The sequence below is a fragment of the Geospiza fortis genome, unplaced genomic scaffold (genome assembly GCF_000277835.1).
Source record: "Geospiza fortis unplaced genomic scaffold, GeoFor_1.0 scaffold171, whole genome shotgun sequence".
Classification (NCBI taxonomy): Eukaryota; Metazoa; Chordata; class Aves; order Passeriformes; family Thraupidae; genus Geospiza; species Geospiza fortis.
This window is the reverse complement of record NW_005054313.1, coordinates 5,636,529-5,659,007: the sequence shown is the minus strand read 5'-3', so window position 1 is coordinate 5,659,007 and position 22,479 is coordinate 5,636,529. Positions and strand designations below refer to the sequence as shown.

Here is a 22,479-nt window from a genome sequence, read left to right as displayed (position 1 = left end):
CTGCACATCTTCCATTTTTCTTCTGAATTCTTTTTCTCTCCCCTTTCTCTTACAAAAAGAGTTTTTTCCTTTCCTTTTCAAACTTCAGTAATTGCAATTGTCATGTGGAATGCATAAAATCTCTTGCTGACCTGGTCAGCCACTGGAACTCTTCAGAGAGTAGTTAATATATTTATGAAGTTGTGTTTGTAGCATAACTGATTATGTGAGATTATGTATTTATATTTTTGAGTGTATTTAGCAAATGACCAGTGTATGCAATGATACTGGTCTCATCTGGCACAGGAGGTTAGTGTGCTGAAAGATAAGATATGGAATAAGCTGCCTCACAATTTTTCACCTGAAGAGACTTTAAATGTAAGACACTGAAATTGTCAAGTACTGCAAATATCACGCTCTTAATGCTTCTCAAATTTTAACATTACTCAGGTTCAGCATTCTAGCTGTACTAAGCTTTGATAACCCACTTAGTAGCACAGATTTTAGATTGCTTGCCACCAAAGTGCTATAAAACTTTTAAGATTAAAAAAAAAAATTATTGGCAGTAGGTGTGATATTTAATGACCACTAGTTTATATGAAACTATAGTTTTTGTTGACAATAAGATGGTTTTGTTGAAACCTTACTTATGTAATCACAGTTTAATGCCCAATTTATTAATCCTGAGCAGCCTGATTAAGCACTCATGTACATTTACCAAAACCATCCCTATTTAGGCTGTTTTTAAAAACTTTTTCTATTGTGATCTTCTGTGAAGGATACTGACTCTCAAGCATGACACAAAGGAGTTACCGGTTACTGGTTCCTCATCTCCTTACAGCACTGTAACAGATTCTGTGCAAACAAAGGAGATGAAAAAACCTGCTGCTAATTTTTTTTCTAGGGTCTACTGACTTCTGGAAGTTGAAGACTGTAGGGAGGTCATTTTCTGAATGGAATTTCAAAAATGTGTATGTTTTTAAAATATTTTTTTGTATTTTCTTTTTCCTGGATGATTTGAAAGGAAGGATCATCTTCATCTGTTTTATTGTTCTTTCAGATAAAATAGAGCCATTCCTTGCCACATTCCCATCCCACCCAGAAATGACTTGTGTGTTCATGTTTCCAGAGAGGTATATGGAGAAAAATATATAGTTCAGTAGAAGTATCTAGACAACTGTCCTGACAATTACTGTGCAGAACTAGAGTGAAGCAGATTGGATCATTGCAGTTGATGTTTTGATGTGCATTTTTGCCCCATGATGTGACTGTTACGGAGGCACCTGGGAGGCAGTTTCTGCAATGCTCACACCTGTAGAGGTTATGGCCTGAGCAGTAACCAGGAGTGATATCTATTGACTTCTCTCCTTAAACACACTCATCAGAAAGAGAATATTAATCCTTGGAAGTAATTGATAAAGTGTAGAAAGGAAAGCCAGGATAACTTAGTATGGATGTAACAGTACAACTTATGTCGACTTTTGTTCACTTGTCTTTTTGCATTACTCTGTATTATTGCTGCTTCAGAGTCTACCAATTATCTTTCACTTTTAATATCAGTATTTATAGGTCGACATATGTTATTTATACGTCCTCAGTCAAAGAAGCAGCATCATTTGTCACATTTAATAATCCAAACTAAAAAACACATTGTATTTTCAACAGCAATTACGATTATAGGGGAAATAATGAAAGCATATGTAGTCAATAAGGTAGCAAATTTATAAATAGAAGGACACTAAAGATAAAGTGAAAGTGATCAGAGAAAATGAAAGGTGCTCATGTAGATTTGTTACATGTTAGAAACAGGAAAATACTGGAGATCATTAAACTTGGTGATAAGGGTAGATGAGGTATATAAATTTTGGAGTAAGATTTCATGAGAAGACAAAACTAAACATGAAACCACACCAAGCAGTGTGGAAATGCAGATACAGACACAGTCAAGTAACATGCAGAGACATCTACAGGTGCCTCTACAATAAGATTTTGTTGTGCCATTTGTTAGTTTTTTGCTTTAAGAGGCTGCCTGGCATGCACAGCTGTGATACAAGTAAAGAGCATCTGATCCAGATTAGTGACAGGTTCTTAGCAGATCTCTTTTGTGTTACTCTGTAAGAATTGTTTTGTCAAAAATTTCCCCAGGACAATGAAAATGTGTCCGTGTTTCTTTCTCTTTCTTAATTATTATAGATATATTGTAAGAGTCTGCTGCAAAGTCAGGATCTGCAATCCCCAAAGCTCAGGGCTGTATAGATGTGAGGAACTGGAAACTGCCTTTGGTGTCCCCTGTAAAATAAAGTTCTATTATAACAAGATGAAGGTTTGTGCTATATTGAATCACATAGGGCTGGGTTCACTTGCAGTGAACTTTTACATTGTGGACCTGACTATGGTGTATTTGTCTACAATAAAGGATTTTGCCACAAAGGACTCCCACAGCCTTTGTTCCACTTAATGATTTGAATTTACAAGGGCAGTTATAGGTATTTTTGAGGACAAGTACTTCATTAGTGAGTTGAAACGATCTCTCTTCCAGGCAGTTTGAAGGATCCTGCATATCAACTTTTAGCCATGTGAAACTTAAATAATTTTAATAGCTTTTTAATAATTTAAATAGTGTATAATCTGAAAATGTTTATAATAACATATATTAAACTTAAAGTTTTTGTATTCCATTTAAATTCATATTTAAGTTGAGGTTGAAACCTTAGATTCACCCCGTTTTTCAGGAAATTTCTTGTACTTGAGAATTAATACCTTCCCAAATGGGAAAAACTGTATTCCTTTTCTGAAGAAAATACCAAATGCAGAGAAGGTACACCACGCTGAAATTTAGACTAAAAATTACAAAGGTTTGGAGTCTTTTGTCTAAGGTCTTCATGTGCTTTATAAGTGTCTTTACATCTTAAAATGTCCTTAGTTCCTATGGCACCCTTTTGCTAAAGAGAAGGGAAGTATTAATTCAGTCAGACAGTGTCCACACTGCATTGTCCTAATGCCCACATGAGGTACATCAGCTACTGCAAGTGCCATTTACAGGCTGCTCACAACTCCAGTGGATGTTTCTTTTCCGTAAGACGGGTTTGAGGAATGATATTTCTCTCTGTGTTAGACAAAAAATTTGGGGGTATTATGTTTGAGCTAGAGGAATAGAGCATCACTCCTAACAACAAAACATTCTTTAATTTTATCAGAGACATTAGATGCCAGAAATTCTAAAATAGTCAAAACCAAGTCCCCCCAAGATAACAAGATCATTATTCAGTCTATCAAGCACTTTTGCACACATCAGAAAAAAAGAATGAAGATACTTATTAGCTGTTATCACCTTGTGTTTTATTAGCATATTTTGTTAGTAATTGTTTATCCTTGAAATCAAGGAGGCAGTAGGTGACTGATTCTAGATTTCACATTAAAGAAAATTAATGTTTATTGGGAAGCAGTCTTGACTGACAACTTACACTATTTTATTGCCATCTAGTTAACCTTTTTTTTCTTCAGTGTGCATGTAGAGATGCATGATTATCACTGTCTGAAAGACTTATTTTTCTAATAACATTCACCAGGACAGTCTCCAGAGTTTGTGCAAGTTGGTTAAAATTGTCAAATACTTTGATAAATACTTGAGGTACTGATATCATCCAATAATAATTTGCATTTATGACAGATTGTTGAAGCAATGCAAGCAGTGTTGCTGGCAGAAGTTCAGAGGACTATTAATCCCTTGAGAAAGACAGCAATTTGCAGAGAGCCATCGGCCATAGTAGAGAATGGAAATGGTAAGTTTTGGACACTCTCAAAGACTGAGGAGAGGGATTTGCAATACATTAAAAATAATAGAGTGGTTTGGGTTCGAAAGGACCTTATAGAAATCATCCAGTTCCAACTGCCTGACATGGGCAGGGCCACCTTCCTCTTGACCAGGATGCTTAAGGCTTTGTTCTGCCTGGCCTTGAACACTCCCAGGGATGGGCCGTCCACAATTTCAGGCAACCTGCTCCAGTGCCTCAAACTTTACAATAAAGAATTTCTTCCTTATGTTTAAGCTAAATCTGTCCTCTTTCACTTTAAATACTGCCCCTTTTCTATCACTACACAACCTTGTAAAACATCCTTCTCAGAAAATTTTCTTTTCTTTGTAAGTGGAAAATTTGTTGGTATATAATTTTAAAAGGACTTCCTCTAGAAAGCAGAGCAAGCTGGGAGTAGAGCTCACAATACTGTATTTCTGTGTGAGATAAGCCAAATGGCCTATTTCTGACTTTATAAGGCTAGGAGTTTTCTTGTATGATTGTTAAGGAGTTAAAGGATTTTCACACTCTCTCATCATCTCTGAATACTAAAGAAGAAAAGGTAAAGTTTCTTTGATTGTATAATAGGTCTGGTATTTGCAAATAAAAGAAGCACTGTATTTGAAATAGAATCAATAAATCATATTGGAAAGAAGTTTTACAAATTTATCTTTCCAGTGACATCAGACCTTACACAGCACTAAAAATTAATTGCTTAAATTTTATAACTTCATAATGTAATACAGAATATTTTATTTTTCTTTTAGAAATAACCTCCATGCAAGGAGATATCAAATGCATTTTACAATTAGATCATTTCATTTTCCAAGAAGCTTACTCTTTGCAACTTTACCATGGTGCTAATGTTTATGGTAAAAAAGATTGAACCTGAATTTATGTTATGAAGTTATACTCTTTTTTTTTTTAGCCCATTAGCTGAGTCTTAAAATTAAGTGACCTAAATTTTAGATCCAATCTTATTAGTGAGCCTTCACTTGGGAAACTAATTTATTATCTCATTGAGTGTGTGTGTCTGTCATGAAAATTTGTTACCAATATCTTGTTCCAGCATACTAAAAATGATCAGTGATACTTGCTTCAGGCCACAATACAAAGAGGTGTCTCTATAATTTTGAAATGAAAAACACTTTCAGTGATTGTCATATATGAGTTTATACTTTGCTTACAATTAATGTTGTTTCAAATCATTTTGTTGATGTGGTTTGGCTCAACCTGCATTGTAACTAAAGCAGCCCCAGCTGTAAAGTTCATGTATGGACCTAATTTCCAATTTCCTGAATTTTCTGGGCATATTTCAATGATGTATTTTTACAGAGATTTACAGCTAAAATGGAACTAATTGAAAGTTGCAAATGCAGGTGTCTTCAAAGTCCAAATGTGTTTAGATCTTTGGGTTTATTTCAAAACTTTCTGTACTAGATGAAAAAAACATTTCTGTTACATAAAAAGTGCTGGTATGATTCTAGTAGTCAATTGATGTTTAATTCTAATTAAGTCTCAACCAAGTTATGAATTATGGGGAGTTACTTCCACTCTCAGAAAAGGGAATTTTTTTGTATGTGTAGTAACAGATAGTTTTTACTGTAGTTTTGTTCTTAACCTAAGATGGTTATTCAAAAAACATCTAGAAAGTTGCTTTGCTAGGAGAACAACATGCATAAGCATTTGTACTGGCTATGACTTTTTCATGCTCCATGATCTGAACTACATAAATACATGCTGCAAAGTAGAGTGGATGTTTTTACATATTCAGAATTTAATGTAGTCTGAAAGAGGCAGAAAACATACAGAATGATTGGAAAAGGGATTTTGTACTGTATTTAATATTATATTAGACTTCTTTTTGTTCTCATTTCCACTTCTGTTTGTTGCATTATTTATCACAATATGTAATAGCAGATGTATTCTTGTTTTGGCTTGTAAGGCTTTGTCATATGTATTGTAAAACTTGATGAGTTCATAGGGAATTGAACAAATAATTTTATGATTTCTAATATATGAAAGAGTATAACTATTTGTGTCTTGAAATGATATGCAGAAATTATTACAAACCCAAGCAGGAGTAAGTCCATGACCAGTGTAATTGTTCAGACAGGTAAGTTTATCTGGATTTAGTAATTTATCTAATAGGCATGTCATAATTTACTAAATATTCTGTATTTATGAGCTGTACAGTAGTTGACATCTTGTGCAATATCAAGGTAAAGATTAAATATTGTTTTGGGTTTTTAAGTTATAGTTCAAGACTGGCTTTGTGCCCTCTGATCCAAAGTAAAAGAATCTGAATCTTGGCTGCCATCATCACTGTTTTGTATTGCATTGCATTTTGCTTTACTTGGAATTAAGTTAGATCTAGAGAAGTTTAATCTTATTTAACTCAACAAATTTCCACGGAAGTGAATAGAAGTTTTTTTGTTTTTTTAAAATACAAACTTTCAGAATTTGCCATTCTCTTTTAATCTTTGAAGTTCATAGTATATTATATAATTGGGGCTTTTTTTTTTCAGGAAGGTACTTATTCCTTTGAAGTTCCTACATCCTTACTTCATGGTTAAGGGTGATCAAATGTAGACAACAGCTTCACTTGATGAATAATTTAAAATGCCATATTTTTCTGTGGTTCCATACAGACAGAATTGCTTATTTGAATAAAAAACTCCAGACAAACAAAAACGACAACAAAAGAAAAAACCCAAGTCACCAAACTTATATTTCTCCAGAAACCAAGATAAGGAATTTAAAAAACCCAAACTGTGCATGTAAAGCATACCAGAGAAAGGGTTAACTCTGTTCTGTCCTAGTACATTCTTCCATTGTTGCTAAAAGGAATTATAAATGCAAACAGCTGCAATTTCTTTATGTTAATGTCAGAGATAATAATTTTGGACCTGTTCCAAACATATTGATAGCAATCTTACTATTGATTTCTGCAGGATTTTCTTCAGTTCTTTAAAGAAGCTTAGGTTTTCCCTAATTTTTTTGACATGCATCATAATTCTGAAAATGTATATTGGACTTTATCCCTTTGTGCCTTTTTCTACACAGCAATAATCTCAGGTTAATAGTACCATTTAACAGGTTGTCAGTATGGTTGTTTTCTACTCTCATGTGAGTCACAGGCAGTGATTTTCAGGTCTTAAAAATTTATTTATCCACTTTTATATCCACATAGCATAAAGCTAAGGGGAACTATGCTGGCATTCATTTTTCATTTGTAGTGTTTGATCTTATGACGTACATACCTAATCCATACCAGGTCACGTGCAGAACTTCTTTGATCAGAGGAAGTGTGGGGATAATACCACTGTTGTCATTCCCTAGCCCACTGATTGGACACAAAGAAATTGGATATTCCCTCCTGGAGTAGATCTGAACCTGTATCTTTCTCAGTGGTAACTCATTGCTTATCCTTAGGGCATTCAGCAATGAGTCATCTACAGACTTTTTTTCCTTTTTTTTGTGGAAATATCAAAATATTTGCACAGTTAAGAGCTAGAAATGAGATTCTCTCACCTCCAGGTGCATTTTGTGTGTAGGACTGCAATTTCCCAATAGCTACTGCACTGAAACAGTTTCTCATGTGCTATCCTTTGATGCCTGTTTCTTCTAACACACAGGGAGCCAAAATTTCTTATCTGGAACAGCATTACAGCATTCCAGTTTTTCTGGAATTGTGTGCCTCAGTTTTTTGTGAAATTTGACGAACTGGATTTATTTACCATTAAAAAAAAATGTGGGGATAAATGTGTTTAAGAACTTAATACTCAGATAATAAATTGAGGAAAGGATGCATGTGATACTCCTGGAATGCCAAAAACTGGAAAAATGGAAGGACAGCAAAGTACAGGCGTTATTCCTAAATACAGCTTAATATTTTAACTGCCTCCTGTACTTGTGAAAAAATGAAATGTGAAAAAATCACAGCACTGAGACTAGTTGGCAATAAATTCTGCCTTGCCCTTAAAAATTCCTAGTTTAAGCAACTGCTAATGATTCAAGCTTTTAAGTATATTTGAAAGCTGTTAGCTATAACCTCATCTTTTGTATGTGGTTTTGGAGCCCTTTAAACTATTCAATTAAATAAATTGGTTCATGCAGGAAAAAAGCTTCTGCTGATAAATACCAGAGTGAAATTAATCGTGGCAATTGAATTCCATAGGCCAGTGAAAAGAATTGTCAAAGACTTACCTAGAATCTAACGATATGTTTTGTTAAAATGAGGAATCAGTTCAGTAATGGTAAATCAATGCAGGGCGGGATATAACAGCTCCTGCTCACTAGAGAGGAATAGTGACCTGCGGCACAGGGCTTTAAACACTTCCATTGTCAGCCTTTCAGAAATCTGTCCAGTTGCAGATGACTTTTTTATGGCAGCTCTTAGGAAGTAATTCTGTGTCTGTCTTTCTACATAGCAAATGAAACTCCTTGCCTGCTTGCTGTCTGAAGGTTTTGTCAAGGAAGTGCAGTGAAAGAGGAGGGTTGCTTGGTCTCTGATATATTCTTTCACATTGTCATCTTGTTATAACCTACTGTCTTTTCATATTAGTCCAGATATGCATTCTGACTCTGTATTTGAACAATCCAAGACCCAAAAGATAATCCTGACTTGGAGCATTAGCCTATTTGGATCACTGTTGCCAACAAAAGTTACACAAGATTTTAATGAAAACTTCTGTTGCCTGGCTGCTGAGGAAGTAACTTTTTGGGGGGTAAATGCATTGACACATTTTAACTATAAACACATTTATATAATTAATATTGTTTGTGTTCTGGTGAGATACTAAATGTCCAGAAAACTCCAACAGAATCTCGGGAATCAGTAAATTATCTCCAAAATGAAATTTCTTTATCCAATCTGGTCTTCTTATTCACACAAACATTTCATCCAATAAAACAAAGTTTTTAGGTGGAACTGGTATTTTGTGCTCTTGGGCAAGTTCCTCTATGTAACAATTCATTAAATTATTGGACATCAGGCTATTTTAAAAAACGATGTGCAGGCCAGTTTTTTGTGTGTGCATTAGCAATAAGCAGTGTAGGAATTGTGTAATCAACATTTCATCACTATTAATGTGAATTAGATTCATCTGTAATCTCATTTTAGATTGAGAAACAGCAAACCAATTCATCTAACATTTATTTGAAGAACGTACTTTGGGCATAACCTGGTGACAGCAGTAGCTTTCCTCTGTACGGAATATGCATTAAAAATGAGTATATTGTATCCTAGTTTCATATTACAAATATTTCCAGTAAAAGAATACAAATCAATGCGGTATTTTAGCATCTAACTTGCAGTTTAACTGTACCACTGTATCATGTCCTATATATCGAATTAAAACTGTAGTTTGATCCAGTAGTCTTTAATATTAGTGGTCAGGTACTAAAGGAAGTAGGCTTAAAGACTCATTCTAGAACTACAGCTTATTTCATTCCATGCGTCATATATTTTACCAGAGGACTCCTTAATGTAGCAGAAATCAGATTTGGTGTGTATTTTTACACAAAATCAAATTCAAAAGGCGCCATCTCAGACTCCTACGAAACATTAGGATAGATAGGATTCACTGGTCAAGGAGGCATAAGGATCACATATATTCTAAATTCAAATGCGGAATAAACTTTAGTCAGTTTTGGTTTCTATGTGCTTTTTCAGTGTTTACTGAATGCAAAGTATCTCTAAGGCTCTATTTAAATCTTTAAAGGTAAATACTTTGGGAGGGGAGGAGCTATTAATACAGACATATAAAATTATCATTGGTTCATTTTTAGTCTCTTCTGTTTATTTAGAAGTTCGTTTGGTGAAGTGCAATACTCATCTTAGAAAGATTTCACAGTTCTGACTTCGGGCTTCAAAGTAATGAGTGAAGGAACTGCAAATAGTCCCTGTTACTTAGTCTCCTCTAAGACTGTCTTCTACTGGTTGTTTTTGGTTTGTTTTTGTTCTTTTGTTGCATTAGGGGTTTGTTTAGTTTGGGGTTTTTTTGAGGAGCCACTCCTTGTCACATCTTGTTTCCTTAGTCTGAATGTCTTCTTGCCTATATAGTTGTTCTTACTTGAACACAGTGTTCAGACTTGCCAAGAGTATATAACCTGAAATCCTTGTTGGAGTCTTGGATTTCTTGTCACAGAGCCAAAGGTCCAATAAACCCTTACAACTGGAAGACATCTGAACATAGCATAAGAAATAAGTGTATAAGCTACAAAGTAATGTTTTCATTTCTTATGTGTCATACTCTCCTTTTTAATCCATTTGTGTCTGTATAACACAGTGTTAATTTTATTCACAAAGGTAGAAAGAACAAAACCTGGAGGTTTTCACCTTGGTTAGGTTATATTTTGAAGTTTGTTCATCTACTATTTTAATTTGTAATAATCCATCTCTAACTGCTCAGACTCTGTCCTCTTTATTGTCTACACTGTTGAGGAGTGTAGACAATAAAGAGGACAGAGTGATGGCCTTAGTGATGTTTCCCTATTTCTCTGTGCTTTTTTGCTCACCCAACCTCTGTAAAATCTTGTGAATAAAATAGCAAAAATAGATTACTTAAATTCTAGCACTTCCCCTAGAATTTTTTGTACAAATAGTTCTTGCAAAGCTGGAGATTTTCTAGATGGGTCTAATATGAGAGGCAGGCAGAGGTGGGAGAAAAAGTAGTACTGTGTATAGTCTATAATTAACACTGAAACTGAGCTCTGTGCTAACAGCCATAGGTAACACAGTATTAGAATACCTTGTTCATATTTATAAGACACCCTCTAGGGTTTTTCTGTGCTGTATTGATGTTTTGTAATCTCCTGATACTATTTTTATTAATTTCTTTGCTGTTCGATATTCATGTATGATACTATGGGAACACATAGGGCAGGAAAGACTTCAACAGGTTCTACCCTAGAAGAATTGTAGAGCTGGATGTCTTTCTGAGAGAGGAGTGGTTCAGAACAGCATGGATAAAGGGATGACCCCCAGGCAGAAGTTCTCTTCTCAACAATATGTTATTATATTGCTGCCATGTTTGCAAACATGTTTGCAAGAGTTTGGCAATGATTTCTTTGGGCTCTGTTGTCTGAATTTTCCTTATTATGGGGAATAAAGTCTTTCTGAGACATTTTGACTGCAGTTACCTATGGCTTCTACTGGGCAGCAGTGAAGGCAGAACAATCTGCAGTGTGCAGTTAACAATTTTTGTCATGCTTTAGTTAGTTTTCTGTCATGTAATTGGAATACAATTTATTGAAGGGATTCTTTTTGAAGATATATGAAGCAAGGTACCTTTGAATTTTGCATCTTATATTTTTTAAATTTTAGTAGATAGAGAATGAGTTCCTGAACTTGGTCTATAACTACATATATTTGAAATGTTTTTGTCCTTGAATTCCAGAATAACAGACAATATTTGGAATGAAATTATAAGAATTAATCATGCAAATATTGAACCAACAGAATTACTAATATTATCTGGCAGTAAGAAAAGTTAAACGTTTTAATAGTTTTGTTTGTTTTTAAAAAAACCTTGCAGAAAGAGAAATTACTTCAAGCTGCTCCTAATAGTTTTCAGTAAGATGGAAATTTTTCATTATGTGTTTTGTGAAAAACATGCTGAAAGGTAAAACTGCTTTATTTATACAAGTCATTATTAGTATGGAAGTAGAGATTCCCAGCTAACACACAGCAGATTGACACAACTGAACAGTGCTTGTCTCTAATAATGAGATCAAGGCATCTGTCTCAGCAAACAAAAAATGGAAATAGTTCAAAATAAGCCTTTCTTTCCTACCAAGAAAAGTATTCTTTATCAAGGAAATATTGAACCAGTTGGAGGTACATATATCCATCACCACTATGTATCTCAACAGAGCTGTTAAATTTCAGGATGGACCATGTGTTCATCTCTGGGTGCACTTCTGCACCTGTACACATTTTTAGAAGGCTTAATGCATCTCTTTGTATTTCCTGTCTTATGTGGACAGAATCTGTTTCTCTTTGTTATATAAAAGTAAACTCAGTGTTGTTTCAAAACAAATGAGCATCATTAAGAGAAATAATATTTCATATTTGCATGGTGCACGGAACCAATCAGCACACAATGAATTCCAGATTTTGAAACTTTAATTGTTCAGCATTCTCTCATGGCTGGTTCTTATTTAATGTTTCCCTGTATGCTTTATTTTAAGGACCAAAGTTATGTCCACCAAGTGTCCTATCTTGCTTTAGCATCATGTTTTAGTTCTTCAGTTGCATTGTTGGTAAAGATGACTATTCAAATGAAGTAAGAATTAAAGAATACAGAAAGCTTTCTGGTGTATTTGAGGAAATTTTTTGTCAAATTCCAAGTGTTTCAGCAGAAGAATTTTTTCTCCCTACTCTTGGAAAAATCCAACTTATATCACACTGAAGATATGTATCACTAATTCCCTAAAGACCAGGTGCCAGTATTGTTCTCCTATGATGGATGTTAGTCACATCACCTGCTGCACTACTAGGAGATGCTCAGATAGCCTAGTGAAGAGGGTGAAGCAGGAACCTGAATCCAGGAAGTATTTCCTGTAGAATAATTAGTACCTCGTCTGTGTATTCTTTCCTCTCTACCACTCATTTATCTGAATAGGTTTTGGATTTCTTTTTTTCCTTTCTTTTTCTCTTCAGAAGTGTAAAAAGAGAGAAGCAAAACCTATCTGACATAATTAAAGCATGCAAACTCAATTTAATGTACTAATAATATGGTAATGCTAAAAATTATTGTTTCTTTTGGACGTTAAGTGCTGTCAGGGTTTTGCATCTCACCAAATTGTCGAGTTTAATGCTGGAAATGAACATAAGTCTTTGTCTTGACCGAAAAGACTTTTTTTTTTAAAATGTAAGTTAAGCAGACACTGGTCCTAGCTTGTGTTTTCAGTAAAAAGTAGCATTTTGGTATTTTAGGCAAATTGTTCTAATAGGTGTGTCTCAGATATTTTTAGCAGATTAAGGCCATTCTCAATGCACAGGAAGGAATTTATTATTTAATTAGTATGTCCCCTTGAAAGGTTCAATAGGGCCCCCTTTCACTAGTGACCATTGTTATCTGTGTCAAGGTGTGATATATAGTGTATTATATGAATTATGCTTCTGTCAGCAGATTATATTGGGGAATAGTAAAAAAAAAATGTCCATGACTTTAAACCTGTGTTTTTATGTAATGAAATTTAATGGTTTAGTTGTATGGTTAGGAATGTTTTAAAATAGAACTTGTACATGGTTAAGGACTTACACTGGTTACAAGTACATTAGAAATAAAGTAAAAACACCAGCAGAAGGTCTGAGCTAACAGGCACAGCAGGCACACCTGCCTCACGCGTTCCAGGAAAAGCAAAGCAAGTCACCAAAAAAAGAAAATAGACTGGAAGATAGGACAGAAAAGAACATTGTTTCCAGTCTTCTCATGATAATTGCATATAGTAGACATATTTGCAAAACAATTTCTTTAAAGTTCTATATCTTATAAGGGAGTAATTTACTTCAGCCTGGACTAAGCTGGTTTTTGAATGGTCTTGGATGGTCAGCACAAATGTATGCTGGTTTTTAGTTATGTTCTAATACAGCTCATAGCTGTTATAAGATAATGTTCTTCTTCACTCTTTACCTGTGCTTCCTAAAATGTGCTTTTCAGTATCTCTGTTTTACTACCTAAAGAGGATTTAAGGGATAGAGCTACTCTAGAATAATAACTCCCCCCTTTCCTTGTTGCCCCCTGCCCCGAGTCACACCAAAGTTGATACTGCAGTTAAAGCCTTAGCTCTGTGATGTGGGTTATTTTTTCCTAAATTGATGAATGAGTAACATGACAAGCATAATCTAATTTATGGAGAGACAAAATTGATAATTTTGGGATCAGTGGTCAAGTGTGTATGTTTTTTATCATAAAATAGGTACATAATATTGCAGTGTATTTACATGCCCATTACGTAGTAATACAATAATACAAAATGAAGAATTTTCAGTCTTTTTCTTGCTGCCTTTGTGTAATACTTAGAATTCTTTATGAGATTTTAGAATAGAATGTGAGGGGAACTGTGACCCCCTTATAAAAGATATTGTTGTAGAACTCCATGCTTTTAGGAGTCAAGCAGTAAAAACCTTGCAACAAAACAAAAACCTTTAAGAACCTTGTTTATTGAATTCTGTTGGCTAAAACTGCCAAAAATAAATTAATAGCTGTTACCACTGCAGTGCTTTTTTTGTTCACAAGAAAAATACCTTGACATATTTTTTCATTCTGTGATTGGTGCACATTTCAAGGATATAAATTAATCTTCAAAGGATCCTAGGGAATATCTTTCCTGGACACTTCACTTATACATCAAGTTGGCCATGTTAGCAATCTAATCACAATCCTGTAATTCAGTGGACAACAATTCCGTATTGTGAACAGCATAGCAGCTTTTACTATCATTTAGGTCAGCCTAAGATTGCTGATGCACCATATGTTTCAGGCCATGGATGATGGATGGTATCCTCTGGTGCCCATCCCTAAGTGATTGGAAAGATTGAAGACACACAGTTCACTTAAGCTTGCTTACTATTACATCAAGTAATCAGTGTGATAGGCAAACCTGTGCTCTCTGTGTCACACTGCCCAACTTTCTGCAGGGACATTGTGTCAAAAAAACAATCTAAGAACATTTCCAGATGACAGGCCAGTTACTAGAACAACCATTTAACAACTGATTCATCTAAAAAGCTTAATAACATGGAAAAGTCAATACATGTTTTTAAAACACCTTTATTTATATGAACCAGACATGGTGTTTTGTTTTTAAAGGGTTTTTTATTTCAAGATTGAACTTCTGCAACCAAGGTGTAATAAAGCAATCCTTTTCATAGTTCAGCCTCTAGTATGTCAAAACATTGTGTTTAATGTTAATCAGAGAGAAAGACTACTCTGAGATTATCTTAAATGCTTTAGAAGTTGTTTACAGTTTTGTGGGTAGAAACATGTATCAGTTTAAAGTTTAAGACTGAAATATTTTTTTATTTCCCAGTGCCTGTCTCTACTGACAGCACTCACTGTTGTTTTTATTTTCCTCAACTCTGCTGGACCAGTATCAAACCTAGGAAATTGAGAGCGTCTTCCTTTTTAGGAAGTTTTAGGTGGCACTGTGCTCAGGAGTCTTTTATATGATACAGGAGGAAAAGCCTGGATAATACTCTCTCACTTTGCATAAAAATCCTGTAAGACTTGCAGCATTTGTTTCAGCAGTCAGAATAGATCCAACCAAATAACATCAAGCGAGGTGTTTAAAATGTTAAAATTTAAAACTACTACTGGTGTATGTTACTGTAAAAATGGTAAAATAACTGAGTTGAAAGCTAGGTACATAGGTCATAGTATCTGTATACCACTTCAACCATGAAAAAGGAGCTAGGCAGTTCTGTGAATTCAAAAGTCGGAATTTCAGGGCAGACTTCCTCTTGTCAGTCCTTTGATAGATGACACACTGAATTCCATAACCAGACAATTTAGGCAGCAGCCTCCAAAGTAAATATTAAACTAAGGTAATGGAAAAAAAGCTATTCTGAGGAAAAGAGTTTGGGGAGTAGTGATTAACACTGACTTTAAAACCAAGGATGTCAAACACATGGGGAGTAGATGTGTTGGTATTAGCAAGACTCATCACTGCAGGACAGAAAATGTTAGAAAGCTGAATAATTCTTGTAGACAATGTCTGAATATATGAACCTGTCCTTGTTAGAACTGAGGTTTTTGCTGTCAATGACACTTTGGTTCCTTATTGAGACACTTCCTGGGGAGAGATGTTTACTGCTTTACTGTAGCTTGTTCTGCTCTGAGGATGCTCACAGTGGAGCACTAGAGCTGAGAGAGTGAACCCAGAACAAAGTTACAAATGCATGCGAGGATGAATTGAAGCATTTCAAATATAAATTGCACTAGACTGGAATAGTTCATTTGGAACAAGCCTACAGCAATTGTTTAGTTCAGGACACTACTTTGGCCTTGTCAATGAGGGAAAGATACCTATAATTAAGGAGAAAGGACTTTAAATATCTGAAAACATTTTTCTTCAAAGGACATTTGAAGAGAGTGAATGAGACTAACTTCTGGAAAGTTGCTTTAGCGACCCCATTAGCTAATTAAGCTAATAGAAACTTTAACTAAAATATAGCCTAGAGTCAAACTCATGTACTCAAAAATTCTTTGTGGAATTTTTTGCTTTTCTAAAATCAGAAGTGTCAGTCAATGTGGTAAGTGTAGAAGTGACTGGGTCATAGTATTTGTCTCCAGGTTGTACTTCGAAATGAAAGAGTCAGTGCAGCCTTAACTAGTGTGAATCACAGGCAGCTGTGAGAACCCCAGACAAAATATCCTCAATTTGTACTGTGAATAGAAGTCACTGCTCTTGTCTGAACTGTGCCCCCCAAGTCAGAGTTGTTTGGGTGACTGTAAGTACTTTATATTGGTCAGGTAGTGTAGTATCTTTTCCTAAAAAAATTTTTGTTAAACATCACAATCATGGAGATAAGTATTCAATTTCTGCTGAAAACAAATGTGCTATAATTGTTCTCAGGCTTTGCAAAGATGTATTCTATGATATCTGTAGCATCACATCAGTGAAGATTGGAATCACCCCCAAGTCATTAGGAAGATAGGATTTACATTTTGGAAAAACTAAATTAGTTCCTTTCTGAGGGAGGAAGCACCAGTAGATTTTGGCTCTTACACATAGCAGGGATTTATCTTTACCTTTTAGATGAGGCACTTCCCTCTGAACAATCAGCCATATCACTGCAATAAGAACCCTGTGATAAAACTGATTATATTTTTTCAATCACCACAGTTAAAAAGAAAAGAGGTTAAGCTTCTAACTACTGCAATCTGCTGCCCTTTTAAAATGGTATAAAGATGGCAGACACTTATGTTAAACACAGTGGATTGTTGGTAAAGTTAACCGTGTGCATCCAAAAGTGGCAGACTATGGACTAAGGTGCAACCTCAATCTGTGCTGTAATAAAGTAGCTGTTCATCTGTGGTCAGAGATCGTCATGAAAGACCTTGAGTTCCTTCACTTTATTTTGCAGAAAGGCCATCAGACAGCTTTGCATCATCTAACTCTATCAATCAAGGACCTCAACCACTGCTTTCTGCTGAAAGCTTTCCTGTTTGGCTCTGTTTTTCACAGACAGCTCAATAACTTGTCTGTGGAGCTGTGATAAATGTACCATGTGCTTCTCAACTGTCTCTTTAACACTGAACTGAATTTCAACTCGTAGTGCTTGTAACTAATCGTTTTCATCAGAAACATTTTTTTTACATTATTATTCTAGAGGCTCTGATTATCTTTTTTTTTTTTTAATTATCCTATGGCCATGGTAATATTTGAAAGCTTCCCTACATACAATGGACTCCAAGAAAACTAGATTTTACTCAGTGAATAAGCTGCCTAGTATAAAGAATAAAATTAAAGGGAATCTGTATGAACAGGAAGTATCAATCTCTTTTTAGATGTATGAAGACCAGTATGTATGTGAGTCAGTCCTAAGTGAAATTCAAAAGAGAAGACTAAAAATTAAGTGCAGTTTAAGGATTGAGAAAATATGATGACTTATGACAAAATGTTTATAAAATCTGTCATAGTAATTAATGTCCTAAACAAGAATACAAGTAAAAGCTTTATGTTTTGGGTTGTTAGATATCTTGGAACCTATATGCAGAGAAACTGTTTCTTTGAAATTAAAAAAAGAAAAATTATTACAGTATGTTTATTACTGTGATAATGTACAAGTTCTACTTTGAAAATTCACAACTGATTAGTTCATTCAAGTTGCAAAACTGCAGTACACATTCAGAATCAGAATAAAATAATCTTTTCAAGGAAAAGTGGCATATGTAATTACTTAAAAGAAAATGAAAGCCACAGCAGAAGCTGTTCTGGTATAAGTGAACCTGGCTCCTCTCAAGCATAATTTTGCTACAACTCCAGCAACCAGGGCTTTGATTTTTGGCCTGTATTTGGAAAAAACATACCAAGGTGAAAATCTAATTTCTAGTTTTCTTTGTAGTGATTTTAGGAGGAGGAGAGGAAAGAGCATAAGGCATGTTAATTGCTTTTGGGAATAAGCTATTCCAGGTTAAAAAGAATAAATATTGTACACTCTGAAAAGTGTGTTGATTTTTAGTGGACAGAACTAATTTACACATTCTTCATTTAGAGTACAGAGGTAAAATGGATCCTTTGGTGGATGTAGTCACAGCATAAATGTGCAGAATAAAAAATGAAATGGGATGGTGGTGTTGTATTGCCTGAAGAGAAGAACAAGCAGTGGAAAAGAGCTGCCCATCATGCATTAGCTGTCACTACAATGGTGCAGGGGCAGAGGGTACATCAAAACACAGCTAGATTTGTTTAACAATTTTAGTGTGTGTTACCTATCTAGGATGGTTTTCTGTAAGAGAACAGTTTCCTGTTATTACAGTACTAGTTGGGTACAGTAATTTTTCTGATTCTCCTTTGCATACATATATCCTTGCAAGCCTATAGTTAGATCAACTCTTATTTGAATTTGTTTTCTCTTGCTGAGCAAAGCTAAATGGAATTTCTGCTCATAGATGATCCCACTGGATGGATCTCATGAGTCCTCCTCTCTCTCTTTGATTACATTTTTAGGTGTTCATTAAGAGATGTATCTCCAAACCCTGAATCTAATTCCAGATTGCACTGTTCTGCTTTGCACTATTTCACCAGTAAATAATTAACATAAGTCCAGCTGATTTATGTAATGAAAAATTTACTCTGCTGGGCAGAAGGTTCTGCTGATGCACAGCTTTGTAGTGTCTTGTTCTGGGAAAATTGGTATGAAGCTACTGTGAACAATTCTTGACTTCCAAAATTCCTTGTACTCTCACAGTTATGAAATGGAGAAGCCATTTTAAGGCAGACTGAATGTAATATTTGAAGGAAATCTAGCAGACTTACAATACACATAATTGTCTAGTGGCAAGACAGAAATCAAAGCATCAAGACTGAGTACATTTTACTGATGCACTAGATACAATAAGAAAATCTTTCTTGGTAGTGGAAGCTACTGCTGTTTGAAATACATGAGGCAAAGCTACAGGCAGATTTTTGAGCAACTTTTATAATTTAATATGTTTATAATCAAATTCTATTTCAATTGCATGCAGGCTGAGAGTGCAGGAGCTGGTTACTGTTACTGGTCCCCTAAATGAATGCACTAAGATTTAGAAGCTGGGTTCACTAACAATGAGTTTAATTGGTGTCTACACACAGTACTGAAGTCCCAAAATTGCATTCTGGGCACACACTTGACTCAGTGAAAAATTGGGATAGATTATGTAGAGACAGTGTGTAATTCCCCTTGCAAAGTCCTCACAAGTGCAGAGGGAAGGCGAGTGGCCAAGACAATTCCTTGCGCAAGCTACCCAAGCTACTGGCAGCTACAAGGTCTTTAGAAGCAGTGATAAATTTGAGGGTAGTCATCTGACTTGCTTTAATCAGCACTGATTTAAAAGATCTAAATGGCTCCTGGCAGCGCCTGGATCAGAAGGATACAGATGCTCTCTCCCTAGTGGTATGCCAGTCACCACTGGGTAGGTAAATTCCATCTATAAATGTCAGGGGTAACGTTTCAGTCAAAAGTTATACAGTGGCACTCAGAAGAGCTGATGTACTGTGAAGATATAAGAAGAATGTAAATAATACTGCAAATATTACAGATTTATTGTGTGCATTGATTAAGAGGCCTTTTTGAGAGGTCGTGTTCTTTTTTAATGACTCTGAAAAGCTATGGCCTAAATAGAGGACACCTTAGAGATAGGCAAGAAAAATTAACAATATAAATGTAATTTTATAAGCCGGTTAGCTGAAAGAGGAGATAAATGGGAAATAATATTGTAGAAGTATACATATTGTTTGACAAAATTAAATCAACTAATCATTCTTTATCCTTTTTCACAATTCAAGACCATGCAGGAATGCAATTAAAAAGAAAGGCTGAAACTTTAGAAAGTTTAAAAGAAAATATTTCTTCATGTAACCTAGTGTCTCAGATTCCCCTTCATTGAAATGGGACAGTATTTTTCCTCAATTTCCAGCTAGTATTTTAATTTTTCTGAGTTCTTAAACACCAGTGGTATAAGTTAAAACTAGTTATGCAAAGGAACACAGAATTGAATAGAGCACAATAATTTTTCTGTAGCATTTTTAATATAGTCTCTAGACTTCAGTAAGTGGCTAAAAGACATCTTCCATAGAATTAATAATAGTGACTTTAAAAAGACAGAAAAGCTAATTTTTGTGGTTGGTGTAGTTAATTGTATTCACGGTGAATTATTTGCAGATGAAGAGAACCTAATTAATTATCTTTCCTTACAAATCAGTTCTCAAAAATGATATTTAGAAATTTGGCCTTATACTGCTAATTCATGCAGAACATAAATATATAGCTATGTTCCTACAAATTCAAACAAGCAGTGGTAATATACCTGAGGAATGAGATGATAGCTTGTGGAACTCAGACCCAGCACCCAGGGTGATGTTGAAACTTGGGATTTCTGAGGTCTGAAATGGAATAAGACATTTGCAGAGTGAAATACAAGGTAGGGGAGAGAATGAATTTTATCACACTTCCCTCTCCATGAACCATGTACTGTGTAACTCATTTCTGTGTGGAAGTGTTCATAAAGCAATGAGAAGAAAATAGTTCTTGGTCTTGCAATACCCTAAGACTGTCTTTTACTCACTAGGAAGAAATATGTTGGTTTGAATTTAAATAAAATAAATTCAAACTTGTCTTAAAAGTAATTTTTGTTGACTTTTATTGAATGAGGTGACAAGAAAATGTACTATCAAAGTCTATCTTTTCAAAGTACATCCACTGAATGGGAACCATATAAGCGTGAAAAGACCTTAGAGGAAATGTTAGTCAGGTATTATATTTTCTGGTTAATGGCCACCTAGGAGAAGCAGTAAAATAATCATTGTAGTGAAGATTACAAAGTATGTCATATTGCACCTCACTGTAAATATCACTTTAATTTTTTATGGCACAGATTATTTGTGAGTTTATTTCATATACTGCATAGCACTTAAATGTCACTGGATCTAAAACCTTTATCCGGGAAGCTCATTAGTTGAGCTGTCTGCGTTTGTATATCTGCCATCAGCATCTGGTGAGAGGGCTGCTGCTGACCCTGCCAGACTTGGGTCATGAGGTCAGCAGGTCTCATTTATTATTCAAAATTGCTTTCTGACCTTTTATCAGCTAGGTCAAAGAATGCTGCATTCTCCTTGGTTGAATTTTATAGTGAAATCAGTATCACGCACAGATAATAAAATTACCAATACATGTTAATCTCATCCCTCTCTCTCCAAAAATGTACTCACTTTGAGGTTGATGAAGTTGGAAGAGTTGCTTGTACAAATATGTTTCAAGATCCTGGAGGCACCTTGTCATCCTTGTGAAATAACACACGTAGCTTCACATGTAGCTCATGATTTGATTGTGCATCTGCTTTCCCCTGGCATAGTACACAGGCAGCTGAAGGCAGAGCTCCATAGTTAACAGATGACCTCTCATTTTTATCACTCCCGTATTTTTGCACAGTTACCTATTAACTATTTCTATTTCTGACGTATTTTCACTGGTAAATGTATCTTCTACCATCAGTTGCACACCTGTGTCAGCTGAATATAGGAGAGCTTAGAAGCAGGGTAAAGCAAGAAAAGTCAATAAATATGAAGACTTTCTTTGAGATTTTAGCAGATTCTGGAAAGAAGAAACATTGAGTCTAAAATATTTTTTGATTCAAGGTGTGATCTAGATCTAGGAAGTCACTGACCAGCATGATTTTAGTCCAGACAGAATCCAGAAGTATCCTAGCAAAATTAAAAAGAACTGATGATCTGAAATTTTAATTCTGTGATGATTAAAATAGGAAGCATAAGTGACATTGCAGTAAGAAAGATATTTGAGGAATTGTAGAACACTAAACTTTGAAGAGAAAATTAGCCATGAGATCTTAACAAGCCATACTACAGTATGGAAAATTGGAAACCGTAAATGGCAGATTGATTCTTAAAGGGAGCTGTGCAGTTCAGCATTATCCCTCTGGAATGATTTCATCCTTTTTAAAAGAAGGAGCCAAAGGTCACATTGGTCTTGCCCTTGAAGCAGACAATATGAGATGTCAGCTTGTGCTTTCTGACACTGCATATGATGAATAACCTTGACGTAGTAATAAACAAATAACCTATATTAACGCTTAGAAGCACAGTGAAGTATTAATGCAATATATACTTCAACAATGTATTGCAAATATACAGCTTTCATAGAAATGGGTTTCCTCTAGTAATACTGACATAAATTTATGGTTTCTTAGATGTTGCTGTAAAATAAATTTTTTAAATAATAGTATTTGTACCTATCTTAAATATGACCAATCATATGCATATAAATGAAGAAAATTGCTATGAAAAAGTAGTGATAGATTTATATTAAAAAACCCCTGAACATCTGTATTTGTGTAGGTACTCGAATTGTTGCAAATATGATGTTTCTAGTGTTTCAAATACCTGTAGTCAATCACCTTTGTAAATGCAGCTCTGTCACTCATTAGTATTCAGTTAGGTTATCAGCCCTCCTCTTTTGATATTTCTTGTAGGAGAG

At 34.9% G+C, this 22,479-nt stretch overlaps 1 protein-coding gene across 1 annotated transcript in view; it reads left to right on the top strand.

The window, feature by feature from the left end:
- WDR72 (WD repeat domain 72) overlaps nt 1–22,479 on the top strand; it is a 91,115-nt gene that overhangs the window by 49,192 nt on the left and 19,444 nt on the right. The window contains exon 17 of the mRNA XM_031055953.1: nt 3,650–3,761. Within this exon, the coding sequence (XP_030911813.1) occupies nt 3,650–3,761 (112 nt within the window). The remainder of the gene's footprint in view (nt 1–3,649; nt 3,762–22,479) is intronic.